The sequence below is a fragment of the Cryptotermes secundus genome, unplaced genomic scaffold (assembly GCF_002891405.2).
Source record: "Cryptotermes secundus unplaced genomic scaffold, Csec_1.0 scaffold1491, whole genome shotgun sequence".
Classification (NCBI taxonomy): Eukaryota; Metazoa; Arthropoda; class Insecta; order Blattodea; family Kalotermitidae; genus Cryptotermes; species Cryptotermes secundus.
This window is the reverse complement of record NW_019745109.1, coordinates 74,667-89,276: the sequence shown is the minus strand read 5'-3', so window position 1 is coordinate 89,276 and position 14,610 is coordinate 74,667. Positions and strand designations below refer to the sequence as shown.

At 36.7% G+C, this 14,610-nt stretch overlaps 2 protein-coding genes and 1 long non-coding RNA gene across 10 annotated transcripts in view; 1 reads left to right on the top strand and 2 right to left on the bottom strand.

The window, feature by feature from the left end:
- Positions 1 to 2,672, bottom strand: part of LOC111875039 (CDK5 and ABL1 enzyme substrate 2) — a 16,163-nt gene extending 13,491 nt beyond the window's left edge. For both annotated transcript variants that reach the window (XM_023871058.2, XM_033755699.1), the window contains exon 1: positions 1,321 to 2,672. In XM_023871058.2, the coding sequence (XP_023726826.1) occupies positions 1,321 to 2,075 (755 nt within the window). In that variant the 5' untranslated portion in view covers positions 2,076 to 2,672. The remainder of the gene's footprint in view (positions 1 to 1,320) is intronic.
- Positions 2,673 to 2,742: 70 nt separating this feature from the next.
- LOC111875040 (protein sarah) lies at positions 2,743 to 10,600 on the top strand. Of its 7 annotated transcripts, none has more exons than XM_023871060.2 (5): positions 2,743 to 2,858; positions 3,302 to 3,609; positions 4,287 to 4,460; positions 6,024 to 6,192; positions 7,929 to 10,600. In XM_023871060.2, the coding sequence occupies exons 2-5, from the start codon at positions 3,349 to 3,351 to the stop codon at positions 8,075 to 8,077; spliced, it is 753 nt and encodes a 250-aa protein (XP_023726828.1). In that variant the 5' UTR covers positions 2,743 to 2,858; positions 3,302 to 3,348; the 3' UTR covers positions 8,078 to 10,600. The 7 variants fall into 7 exon arrangements, with proteins under 7 accessions (XP_023726828.1, XP_023726827.1, XP_023726830.1 ...); XM_023871059.2 differs by having other exon boundaries at positions 2,744 to 2,881; XM_023871062.2 differs by lacking the exon at positions 2,743 to 2,858 and adding an exon at positions 2,881 to 2,963.
- A 2,625-nt stretch (positions 10,601 to 13,225) lies between these two features.
- Positions 13,226 to 14,610, bottom strand: part of LOC117283137 — a 3,218-nt gene continuing 1,833 nt past the window's right edge. Inside the window, exon 2 of the long non-coding RNA XR_004514159.1 lies at positions 13,226 to 14,599. This is a non-coding gene — a long non-coding RNA (uncharacterized LOC117283137). The remainder of the gene's footprint in view (positions 14,600 to 14,610) is intronic.

Sequence of the window (14,610 nt, the reverse complement as noted above, 5' to 3'; positions counted from 1 at the left end):
CTATGGCATGGAAATGAATGTGGAAAAAACAAAAGTAATGAAAATTTCGAGACAACCAACCCGTCACCATAAAGATACACCAAAAACAACTGGAGTATGTGAAATGTTTTAAATATTTGGGTAGCTTGTTAACAGATGATGGAAGGTGTACTTGTGAAATTAAAGCTAGGATTGCCATGGAAAAAGCTGCATTTAGCAAGAAGAAGAATCTTTTTACCAGCAAACTGGACTTAAATTTGAGAAAGAAACTAGTGAAATGCTACATTTGGAACATGACTTTGTATGGGGCTGAAACTTGGACACTTAGGGCAGTAGATCAGAAACACCTGGAAAGCTTCAAAATGTGGTGTTGGAGAAGGATGGAGAAGATCAGTTGGACCGATTATGTGAGAAATGAAGAAGTGTTATTTAGATTAAGTGAGCAGAGGAATATCCTACACGAAATAAGAAAATGGAAGGCTGATTGGATTGGTCATATCTTACGCAGTAACTGCCTTCTAAAAGAAGTTATTGAAGGAAAGATGGAGGGGCGGATAGAAGTGACCAGAAGATGATGAAGAAGACGTAAGAAGATGCTGGATGACCTTGGGGACAGAAGAGGATATAATCATTTGAAGGAGAAAGCTCTGGATCATATTAAGTGGAGGAACTGTTTTGGAAGAGACTGTGGACCTGTCGTCTGACAGATTACTGATGAATGAATGAAATCCCAATTCACAAGTTAGTTAAAAGGTAAAGTTGTCCCTGTGCTTAACTAATTAAGCACTACGCCATTAAGACGTGAGAGTGGCTGTATAGATCCATATTTTCTTGACCTCGGCACTGACTGATATGAGTGGTCAGCTTCACGCTCCGGCCGATTTACCCCCTCGAAAGAACTCCCAGTACCCACTGTATAGGAGGTTCAATGGAACCCATAGCTGGTCTGGACATCATGGAGAAGTGAAAATTCTTAACCCCACCAGGGCATGAACTCCAACCTCTTGGTCATCCAGCCCGTAGCCAATCGCCATACCGACTACGCTATCCTGGTTCCTTCATAAGTTAGTTACATATTCATTTTACTGATTACCCAGGGAAATTCATCTCCCATCCACCCCAAATAAATGGGATAGATAAACATCATTCTTATTTACAAAAGAGAGGAGTATTTATCACATACAAGGAGAATACAAACTTTACCTTTTACCAAAAATTCTTCATAATATAAGGGCATTTAGTGGGGCCAAAATTCTAGAATACAGTAGAAATAAATTTTATCAGCTCCACACTAGAACCTATATCATATTCTTAGTATGAAACAAATAACTAAATATTCACCTGTTGGGCCGACAACCCTTGTTGTATGGCAAAGTAGAATATACAAGAAAGGGTACGTGTTTGGCAGATACAAGCACCAAACGTTCATCTTGAAAATTCTGTCCTCTTGTCGGACGGACGAAACGAACTTCCTTGCTTGGTGGAGGTGAAGATACCTCTGGGATAATTTTACTGCGTCCTATTGTTGGTCCCAAGCTCTCATTACTACTGAAATTGTGGTAGTATTTGTCTTCAATTAGAGATGACTGGTGATGAATCAGTTTACGTTTCTGACCTCCAGACCCAAACTTTCGGTCCAGACTACTGTGATCACTCCCTGCAGTATTTGTTCTCTCACGAAATGAACTGGCTGTACTGCTAAAATTTCTCTGCAGTACCTGTGCATCCTGATCAAGTACCTTCAAAGGTGTTGCAGTTGTTTCGCTAGGATTTGAGTCTGAACTGTTTGACTGATGGTCTGGAGATTTTCCATGCTCTGGAGGTGATCTCTGTTCCTTTCTACTTGTCCTAATGGATTCTGTAGTGATAACTAGATCAGAATCCTTATTTTTCCAATTTTCCGAATCGCGTTCACAGACACATTCCTCATTGCCTCCCTGATTCAGCTTTCTCTCTGCCTCTTTCCCAAAAGCACCATTTCGCATAAAGAACGCTAACCTGGTATCTCTGTAAGTACCATCTAAAGATATGTTGGAGAGAAATGATAAAGCAGCTATTCTACGCCTTGAGCGATTTCGTTTCAGAGACGTTGCCATCTCCGAAGGCAGGAATTTTATTCCTCACAGAGGGCGTCATATGGACTCACATCACTACCAACATGTGCCTGTCTTCCCAACCCTGGTAAAAGTAACTACATAACGCAATGCTTCTTGAGGTTAGTCTTTTAAGCACTAACAGAGCCACTACTACTACTATTACTATCTCAGTTGCGCAATAATAATTACTTTTTTCATCGTCTGGATCACAGATTATCTATTAACCTTACTGACCCCCGTCCATTTGAATCATAAAAGGTGGCGACCATAGATCAGCTAATGTGTAAGGGGTAGATTTTGATCACAGTAGCAAATATACGTCCTTGTTATTTGCAGGAAAATCTCATCCACAAATTTGAGTTCCATCAACCCAACTTCACCTGTATTTTGTATACACTTGAAAGTTTTCATAAAACATATCACTGATGAGATTTTACTAACTGTTCCTATTCTGCCTATTTACAGCTCTTTCCCTTTACGACCGCACTTTCTTAACATTGTCCCCATTCGTCCCCATTGCGAATACTCATTCTTCCTTTAAACCCTTCAAACTGCCATAAACCCGCACCATTCATATTGGAACACTAGAGCCGCTCAACTGCAACGGACATCTCTAGAACTGGATTGTAACAAAACACTCACATTCGAATTTAAAAGGCCAAAGGTGCTTCTGCTTTGGTGTTGTTTCCGTCTATGATTCCAATCAATTGGGGCGTCATTAGTTTCCCATATCAATGCATACTGCAATTCTATTAGACATTTATTTCTTCGATATGAACTTGTGTAATAAAATAAGCTCATAAGTGGTAATATCTGGTTGTCAATGTAACAACTACGAAGAGCAATAACAAGTATTAAATTAAGTAAATGTGCCATGGGAGATCGCAGGTGCCGGCGGGTGAAATATTAAGTGCTAGCCGATATGTAGTGTATGAGTGATAGAACATTTCTTTGTAACAATTGCCTCAAAATATTAATAACAAATTAAGTTATAAATGATAAACGTGTGGCTTGCACTGCTTATCATCGTAACCCACATTCTTGCAGTCTTATGTCCAGTGAGTGCTGTTGATAAAGGTCCCGAAGTGTCAAGCTGACCACACATCCCTATCTAGCGCGAAGGCCCATGCTATGTAGTGCCAAGGCACAAGGAAATTTTTACCACAGCTACATTTTAGTATGACATTAAATATGTATTGTGTATAATATGTTTTGTTCTTGTTTAGCTTTGTAACCTGTGCTTGGCCTTGCAAAATCAAGTTGGCATATCATTATGGAAGAACAAGAAGGAGGGATGGCAGTTGATTCGGATGAACCAATGTCAAATGATGAAAGTGATATTATTATCAATGAAGTAGATGGTTTACCAAATGTTCATCCAAACTACATTGAATTAGAACTTCAGCGTGGTGCTTCTAGGCAGAATTCTGAAGGCGCACGCACCATGGATGAACTGATTCATGATGAAGATCTTCCAACTTCACTGATAGTTACAAACCTAGATAGCTCTATCTTCAAAAATGAGGAGAAAAAAGTAATGTGTCCAATTGTTACTGTATTTAAATTGCCAAATATGGTTTTGGTTTCCCACACCCCCACATTTCAGAACAATGTTTGGTCCTACAGTGCTTTTCATTAGGCTTGCACTCATTGGGTTTGCAAGTGGCAGGGTAGTTTGGATTAGTGGAACCCAAACCACATTTGGTGCTGTTAAGATTTATGTACTCTGGAAGCTTAACTTGTGTCATGCACTTTGACTTTTGGTTAACTTTATGGCCTTATGTGTAGGAGTTAGCTGCCTTCAATCTTTGAACATTTTATCAGAATATAGAATCTTTTACTTCTATTTAACATTCAGATGCTTAATATCATATGAAAGGGGGACTGTTACACGTCACAGTCACACATGAATATTGTAAGGGAATAAAAACTAGTTTTTCTTATCTCTCCTGCTAACTTATCAAGTTAAAATTATTGTACTCTAGCACCATGTTGTGTTGTATTTCCAGTTGTATTTATTCTTATCAGCAATTTACCCTCCATTCTAGGGTATTTTTGCAATGTCACTATCACTACAGCTAAATTAATGATTGTGCAGAATGGAAAGGCCATGCATCAGTACAACCACCAAATTATCTCACTTTATTTCCCAATGTTCATTAATACCACGGTTTATATTCCTAGATCTGTAAGTTCCCTTATATATTTCAGAAAGAGCTGGAATTACTGTTCAGTCAGTTTGGTGAACCAGCTTCATTCCAGTTTTTCCGAAGCTTTAGGCGTATGAGAGTGAATTATAACTGTCCAGCTGCTGCTGCTAAGGCCAGAATACACATGCACCAAACACGATTTGGAGAGACTTTAATCAACTGTTACTTCGCACAGGTAAGGTAAATCTGCATGCAGGCATCACAGTTTTTAAAGTACAGAATCTCTTCCCTCCCTAAAAAAATAAAGATGCACCAGTTTTAATTAAATGATACATCACTTTTGGTGCCACTGAACACAGCAGTACCTAAAGAGTGAAAGCTGAATTAAAACATGTACTGTATGAAAACAGAGAACTGTCATATTTGTAAATTCTGCATTATGTTTGCTGAAGTATGTTTATTGATGCTGATTATGGCTACTGAAATGGCATGTTTCATTTCTTGAGTTGCCAACGGTTTCCCTCTTTCTGAACCTGTCATTTCTAATTTAGTATCACATAAAATGGTGTGGTTGGGACAGTGTCTTAATTTAAAATAAAATTTATTTGAAGTGTTCTGGGTTATAAAATATTTCAGTTAATGAAAGCTTTTCATATTCTGTCCTAACGACAGAACTGGGTATTTTCTCACTGAATGAAAGAAAAAAAACAAACAAATAGTACATNACATACTTCCAGTCCTACAAACCTTGTGTTGTTATTACTTATGCAAGTTAACTTATAAATTTATAGAATTTATGTGAATGTCAGTGTTCTGGATTTATGCTCAGATGGTCATGTGATCAAATCCTAGTCAAACCAGACTTCAGTATTGTCTAAAATTGTAAATGTGTTACATAGTATAATTACTGTTGTAGGTGATAATTGTAATTCTCTTTTTGGAAAAAACTTATTTAAGTACAGATTTTGCCTGCTAAATGTGTGTAGACATGTGGTTGTGCTGATAGTATTATTTGGCAATGACTCTTGAATATTGAAGGTTAAGGACTGGACAAGAACACATGCAACTGAGATGAATTCATAAGATCTGTGAAGAGTTGCAGTAAAGTACTAGATAGAATATGAAACTAAGTCCTAACAACAGAACTGGGTATTTTCTCACTGAATGAAAGAAAAAAAAAAACAAATAGTACAGAGGCATGGAAACAAGGTCTCTAGAGGAAGGATGGAACCTACATTCTTAAACAACTTTATGTGTTACAAATCACATATGGCAGAAGAGATGTGAGAAGACAAAGGAATAGATGGAAAGAATCATAAATGATCCTGGAACAGACTGATACTAATCTTACTCTTTAGCATCCTGTTTCACTGGTATTGTTGGCTTTTGTAGATATGTGTGACCAGCATCTTAAATGCAACACTTATTTTTGTGTTTTATATGTCTTATTATAACATGTTTTGGCCCCACTCGGCCATCATCAGGTGTATGCATTCTTGGTGAAATTGTTGCACTGTCATCTTAGTATGTCACTTGTGAATGTGTTGTTATTTTTAATTTTAAAATCTTTAAAAGGAGTGCTGCATTTATGATGGTGGTTACACATATGTATAAAAGCCAATGATACAAAATACTTAAAATGAAGAACAAGGAGGAGAACTTCAAAGATCCGCATTGTAACCATGTCTGCAATTCTTGACTTATAAGCAGTAGTTTTCAAAGTGGTGATAACTCATCTGTATGCATAATCTGTACTCCCAAGGCCTGTATTTCAGAAGATGTACTTTCTTTGTTCAAGCCTGTTTCACCAATCGATTTTGAAGATCAGCACTTGCAACCACCTGCCCCTGTCAAGCAGTTCTTGATTTCTCCACCAGCATCACCACCGGTTGGATGGGAGCCAAGAGATGAAGGAGAACCATTAGTGAATTATGATCTCTTAGCTGCTATAGCAAACCTTACCCCAGGTGTGTGGTAAATTAGAGGAGTACTAGGAGACTTGGTTTTATATACATTCATATCTTATATGTTGATATCTTTTAGAAGAAATAAGGATACAGATTATGTAACTGAAGCTCTTGTAGCAATTTTGTAATGGTATACATCAGCTTCTGGTCTGTGCTGATGTAAAGAGTTAATCACATGTGTACAGAAACTGAAGCTCTAAAAATGCTTGTAGACTAAGTAGTTTCATTCCCAGTTCAACGGATTTTTTTATCTAGATTTTTACTGTTAATGTACATAAACTTGTTGAAATAATTTGTTGTTTTTTGCCTTTAAGCACTTGTCCGTATGTACACTCTAAAAATAAACATCAGCCATTCTCAACGAACACTCTTTTTATTTCATCGCAACAATACAGAAAATCTAAAACTGTTGAAGCATACTGTACTGACTTATGCTACTGCAACTTAAAGATAATGTCACATTTAGGAAACAAGGCAATAGCAAACAAGACAAAGTAGTGGGTAGAACTCATAACGCTCATTTTCCTGTTGTATACCATGTCATACAGATCTTTTGCTATAAGATCTGAAGTTGTCACAGCGGTGGTTATGAAGAGTTCTTTCTTCTGGGATATAGCGCTATGTACGATCTGAGGTTCTCACAGTGGTGGTTATGAAGAGTTCTGTCATCTGGGATATAAAGCTGTGTAGGAGCTAAGGTTCTCACAGCAGGGGTTATGAAGAGTTCTGTCTTCTGGGATATAGCGCCATGTAGGGTCTGAGGTTCTCACAGCGGTGGTTATGAAGAGTTCTGTCATCTGGGATATAACGCTGTGTAGGAGCTGAGGTTCTCACGGTGGGGGTTATGAAGAATTCTGTCATCTGGGATATAGCACTATGTAGGAGCTGAGGTTCTCACAGCAGGGATTATGAAGAGTTCTGTCTTGTGGGATATAGCACTGTGTATGATCTGAGGTTCTCACAGCAGGGGTTATGAAGAGTTCTATCATCTGGGATATAATGCCATGTAGGATCTGAGGTTCTCACAGTGGTGGTTATGAAGAGTTCTGTCATCTGGGATATAACGCTGTGTACGATCTGAGGTTCTCACAGTGGGGGTTATGAAGAATTCTGTCATCTGGGATATAGCGCTGTGTAGGAGCTGAGGTTCTCACAGTGGGGGTTATGAAGAATTCTGTCATCTGGGATATAGCGCTGTGTAGGAGCTGAGGTTCTCACAGTGGGGGTTATGAAGAATTCTGTCATCTGGGATATAGTGCTATGTAGGATCTGAGGTTGTCACAGCAGGGGTTATGAAGAGTTCTGTCATCTGGGATATAATGCTATGTAGGATCTGAGGTTCTCACAGTGGTGGTTATGAAGAGTTCTGTCATCTGGGATATAACGCCATGTAGTCTGTTGAAAGTCACTGGATGTTTTGGAGGAATATATCACGTCCATCTTTAGGGTTTATGAATAAGCCGAGCAGGAAACCAGTGTGAAAGCAGGTTGACTTTCACTGGGCTACACGACGTTATATCCCAGAAGATAGAACTCTTCAGATCTTTTGTTATTAAATGTTTATAATCCAGCATCAGAATTCAGTTTAGCTTGTGAATGGACTTGTGTGCAAGGGGTCATAAGATTGAATCATAGTCAAGTTACAGAAGTGTTTGCAAATGCAACTACCTGGACATCCAAACTTGCCAGATAATTTCTTTTCATAAATGAATTGATGTACAGTTTCTTACTTTTAGGAGAGACACATGAATTGCACCCACCATCAGGCAGCCAACCAGGTATTGTAGTTCATGTTTGTGAAGAATCTGCTGGAACATCCCAGGGTGGAACATCACAACCCAAAGCTCGAATAATGCAGACAAGGTGCCCAGATCATCACAACTGAATGTTACCTAGATACTGCCTAATTTACGAGTTTGCCTCAGTGTGAATCTTCTAGTTGACATAGGAATACCAGTCATTGATACTAATATGCTGCCTTTATCCAATAGTGAAATGTTTTAATGCCTGTGAAAGTGAAAAGAAAGATTAGTAAATTTCAAACATAAAGAGAATTCGGAATTATAGGTTCCACCTGTAGTTGTTGAGGTTAGTGTTAGTGGAAAATTTTGATTCTGATCTCTTCATCACAGCATTATGTTATATTGTTTCATGTTTTTTTCTGTCTACTCCTGATTTAATACAGTTAAATTGTTCTCAAGCATCAGTGCAAGCCATTTTTTCCTCATAAAGCACAGTACATGACTCCTGGTTTTATAAATAAAATATTTCAGTATTGTAATTGATATTGGCAGTGTTCATTAGTGAAAGAATATTCAGATATATAGTCTAACTATTTGGCATTCCTATTCATATGTTGCAGACTGTCACTTTGGAATCACTACTGGTATTATAGCATGCCCTGAGAGATCAGTACTGAAAAATGTGTTTGTATCAAACCCCATGTGACATGTCAATTTCACTTCAGTTGCGTAAAGTGCTTCTCTTTCTCTATTCCTTTAGATTATTTAGAATCACTCATTTCTAGAGGTTGTGTATGTAAAATTGCAATTTTTCTCTTATTTTTCTCGAGCTTTGTAGCATTACACAGTACAGTATATTAGAACGACTGAATGAAGTTAAGTGTCTTTTAGTATTGCATTGGCTCAATATCAGCTACCAAGAATTCATCCCTGGAACTTGTTACTGATGTAGTTGGAACATATAACAAGGTTCATTGTATTAGAACATGTAATTTGTCCTCCTTGAGCTGCAGTTGAGAGATTTTACAGAAAAAATATAATAATATTATTTCATATTTGAAGTTATTACTACAGTTTAAAGAAGGTGGGTTGAGCATCAGTAACATACACTGGATTACCTGCTTTGCCTACATATTGCAGCACCGTTCTTGTTATTGTGTTGTGTTTGCATTGCTGACTGGACAAGTAGTCTTCAGTTTGTTTGTAGATACAAAAAAAAGTTTGTGTTTGAGTTCATGAGTAACTGCAGTTTCCACCTCAGTTCTTTGTTTTAGAGCTAGTACTGTTAATATAACCTCACCTGCATGAATTATAGTATAATGTAGAGTGAGCCCAGTTTCCTTTATTAAGAACTGAGTTTTATCTTAATTATATAGTACAATTTTTAAAACTAGGTTTTTTTATTAATAGTCAAGGGATTTGTTCAGCATTGTGCTATAATAGCAATTACTGGAATGTCACACAGCTGCTGCCTATATTGTAATCGAATACAGAATGGTAGTTTGTTAGATAGCCATTTAAGAAAAGCCAAGATAGTGTCTTTTGGAAGAGCCTAATGCATTCATTCTGATGTTTTTCAGTGCTAAACATTATCATGATAACAGTTTACTGTGACAGTATATTACAGTGTGTAGGGTACTTCTGCTAATTCTCTACATGTGAATTTTATTATCTATTTGGATAAACATTTTATGTGTTCCATTTATTCTTGGAAGGACATGGAGCAATGCAAGTACATTTTGTTGAACACAGAATATGTTATCCTGTTTCAGTATGTACTTAAACTTGATTGAATAGTCAAAATAATGAGTGATACGATATGTACAGTGTACTGTTGAAATATTTAATCATTATGCAACATTGACATAATGTAATATTGTTACGCTTTGTGTAAATACTTTCTAACCTACTGTTTATAGCTATAAGTAAATGGGTCCATTACAAATGGCATGTTATTACAAGTTCAAATTCTCTGCTGTTCACTACATCAGATATTGCTTTTTGTAAGAATTTTCTGTGGGCTGCATAAATAGCGTCTGTTTCTTGCAAACACGATTGAATTAGTGGATGCATCAATTTGGTAGCCCTGCCCTTTCTGATGTAATTCTTTTTTAAACTTTGGTATTTTCTAGTTAGGTATATTCACCCTGTTTTTCTTAATAGGCCTATATAATACAGTCATGTTTTAAGTCTCTGTACTTTTGTTACTGCACATAGAACTGTTTCCTTTGCTTGACCTATGTTCTAATTGAATAACAGGTGTCACTGGAGGGCTACTTGACGAAAATTAGTCAGGTATGTGTTGATGTAGATAAAAAGAAAATGCATACACTAACTTATTGTAGTCCTAATGTTATGTCAGTTTTGTTCTCTTCTTCTTGTGGGTTTATTTGTTATGAAGAACTGCAAATAAAATATATTTGAAACAGCTCTGAAGTGACTGAGGTAATCTAGAAAATCTTGCGAACCTAGAAGTACTCTGTGTAAAGTTTATGTTTTTAAGACAGTAATTATTCATCAAGGTTTTTTTTTCTTGTAATATACATAACTGTATGAGTATTCATGAAATACAGCAAACTTCATCTGTTACGGCTGGTTAATTTTTGTGAAGTTTTTTAAATGTGATGTCATTTAGTTCTTTAATATAACTTTCATTTCAACTGTTATTGTTGCATTCTTTTCTTATTTGTATTCCAGAGATGGAATAATACTTTCAGCTGCAATATTCCCCAAGATCTGAGGCCCAGCAAAATATATTGTATGAATGGTATGGATACTGTATTGATTATGCAGAGTATAATGATAAAAGATGACATTCAAATATGATTGATGTATATTGTTACAGGACTGGCCGCTATTTAGTAAATGAAAAACTAAGGGAAAGACTGCCCTACCCAAAAGCAAAGTAACCTTCCAGAATGTAAAAATAAAATATAAAGAAACTGAGTGTATATAGAAGTTAAGCAAGAGTATCAGGTTTCAGTAGGATTCCTCTTCGGAAGAACTGGGAAGAAGTAAAGTAAAAGAAAGTAAAGGTATCCTCTTAACAGGCTGTGGAGGCCCATATGATTGTGAGATATTGAGGCTCCCACATTTTGTAGACAATTGGCTCACAGATGGTGGTAAGGTCATCTGCCTTATGTGCCTGCTGCCCTTTACCCCCAGGAATATTCCTGGAACTCATTTCTGTTAGAGCCTGAGTCGACCCCAGGGCCATAGTGTGGCTGTAAGGATTAGGTCAATTGAAAAAAGTCCACCTCATCGGGATCCTATCCCGCGACCTTCCAGCTGTAGCATAGTGCTTCAACCAACTACACTACCACATGCCCCTGGGAAGAAAGTATGGAAATTAATAAAATCAACATCAGTGATTCATTCATTCATAGAGTAAATAGATCACAGATTGACAAAGAATGTTCTAGATTAATTTAACAAAGAAAGCATGCTAGAATGCAATGGCTATAGGTTTATAACCAAATAAATTGAAGTATGTCTAAAATACAAAACTAGCTGAACCTTCAGGAACAAAAATACTAAAGAGAAAAAATGGAATTTTTTGGCATTGAATATGAGAATTACTGTCATCTGGGATGTGACACCATGCAGACTAATAGATAGGTACCAGGTTCTTGTTGGTGCCTACCAGACTACACAGCATCAAATCCCAGAAGACAGTAATCTTCAAAGTCAGTGAAATTTTGTGATGGTAGGTGCAGGCCAACATTAAAAATTTTGTATGACATTGTTTATGATATATAGTGGTAGTGCAAAACTTTGAAGTCATATCTGGAAAATGTATGTAGCTGGAATCTGTACTAGTGGAAGTTATGTATATAAAACACAATGTGTACAGAAACAGAATACCAAGAACAATAATTATGAATTTATTCAAGCTAGCTTTGCCACAGAGATTGAAACATTTGAAGGAAAATAGGCTTCATAAATTCTTTCATGATCTACCTGTTCAACTACAATTAGGCTTTTGAAAGAGTTATCTGAATGGAGGAAAATTTACTTCCTGTGAAGAAGTGAAATAGAGTAACAATAGAATAACAAGAAACTGGTCCCAGTAAAGGATCAAAGACTGTCTTACCTTCAAAACTAACATTTAAGATTTTATCAGTCTTTTTAACACCAATGTACTGCATTGTTTTATCTTCAAATAAACATAATATTCCTTTGTAATGTATATGGTTACTCTTCTCATGATTTTTTCCATAACTCTGGCAACATAAGCATCAAACAGAAAATGAAAATAAACATAAACTGATGAAAAGAACATTTTCATTTTTATAATATTGGCTTAAATACAGGCTATGATAGGGTTTGTTCATATGACCATTTGTTAAATTCAAAGAGGTTTCCTAGAACACTTGTTAAACTAAGATGTGGATATTTTAATATTAAATTTCCATTTCCTTACTAAACATAAATTTGCAAGAACTACAAACAGATGAATTAATATGTAATGCATATACTAGTTTTTATCAGAACTCTTATGCCAGACAAGACTATTATGTCCATTTATATCTGACTGAGCCTTTCATTGGTTGCAGACTCCTTAATGTGTCATTTGACATTTACATATGAAATATTTTGATACTCATTAACCTTTATCATCTAGAAATGGAGTTATAGCTTCTGCTACTACTACAGCGACAGCTGAGTTGTAACTTGGGAGTAATAGGATTTATATTGTAAAGAGTTTACCTAGGTCAGCTGGGGCTTGATGGACCCATGCATATGTCAACACAGTAGTAAGACTCTTCGACAATAAAGGATAAGCGAAGGCAGTCATTTATCAAGTACATCTTTAATAGTTTGCTGATATTAACACACTAGAATGCATCTGCATTAAGACAGTGAATTTAAATAGCATGCTAAAATGTTAATTGGCTAAATTCCTTTAGTAGACATGATATATGAAATAAAAGTCTTACTTCAAGTACTTAATATGGCAATGATATGTGATATATAATAGTAACAGTTCAGTCACTGTTAACATATCTGAGTGTGGTATCACACCTTTACTATAACTAATCTAGTGTTCCCCATGTGCTGTTATACACATTTTAGATTCATGTCATGTTATGCTAAGATTCATTATTCTGTCCGCAGAGCAAAGAACTTCATGGTGTCAAACTGGTATAATTTAAAGATTCCCTTTATGTTGGTTTTGGATGCTGCAGGGTACACACATGCAGATTCACACAGGACAACATGACTGGTGTTTTGTCAATACTGCATTCATGTACAAATATAAGTGTATGGATTTAATTATTTTAGATTGCTTTTTTTGTTTTCAGTTAATGATGACAGCCTACCATAGAATCAGGTTATATTCTTTTTTCTGTTGTACTATAAAAGATACACACATGCATGCACTCTCTCTAAAAACAAATGGGTCATTTCTTTAAACCCTGGTTACAGATGATCCTCATTATTGTGGGACTCATATGTCAATCAGTTTCAAGCCTCCTATCATGGCATGAAACATGAGAATGGGGACAGCAGAAATGCATTTCCTTTGAGCAACTGCAGCACATTTCCCCTCAAATGCTGAGAAGCAGGCATCAACAAACAACAGTGCCACTCAATCAAGACACTCAGATCAGGGTGACTTACCCTTGAAATATGACATGACTGCCTGTTGCATATTATTACCTGCTCACTTTCATTATCATCTCATTCAATGCTGTATTACCTCTGCAGGTAAAACAGAGTCATATAATGAAGAGATGTATCTGCTGGGATATAACTCTGTGTAGTGTGCTAAAAGTCAACCAGTGTTTTGGAGGAACATGTCACCTCCATCTTCAGTGTCAAAAAAGGAAGCCAAGCAAGACATGAGCATGAAGCACTTAGCAAGTGGTTTGAAGCCACTCAGGCTGTTATCACCAATCGAAAATAAGAAAAACAGTAGGAATTAAACTACTTTTTGGGGCAATAGTTCATTGGATCCTACTAGGTCAGAAAAGCCAGCCTAGTGTGCTGGGGAACTGTGACCCCTGCTTGCTACCTGCTTCATGCTGGTGTCTCCCTTGCCTTCTTCAACCCTGCAGTTGGAGGTAACATGTCCCTCCAGAACGCTGGTTAACTTTCAATGGGTAACATGGAATTATTTCCCAGAAGACTTCATGACCATTGCTATGAGAATCTCAGATCCTATGTAGTGTCATAAAATAACCTAAGAATCAATCAGATATTATTTAAATGAAAACTGGAATGCTGCATAGTGGCTTCTTAAATATTTTTTATTAGGAAATCAACTCACAGAAGTGTCAGATGTAAACTGAGTATCAAAGAATTTCACACACTACATGAAATCACCTGATGTGAAGTCTAACACAAGAATTAAATTATATTAATGTTCATTATCAATTAAACAATTTAATGGGCATGAGGACTGCTTTAGAAGCTTATAGTCAATTGGCTGGTTGTGAAATTTTAAAGGTACAAAACATAACAGACATTATTTTAAGTGAAGAGAGCATGTTTAGCAAAATTAGTGGGTTCAGACTTGATGACCAGGATTAAACTCTGGCAGATGCAGGAGTCTTCTCTTTACAGCCATATCTGGACCAGCTCCTGGGTCCACCCAGCCTCCCATATAATGGACAGAAGGCTGATATCTTAACAGGACTCCATACAGAAGTTACAAGGTACTGAAAGAGAT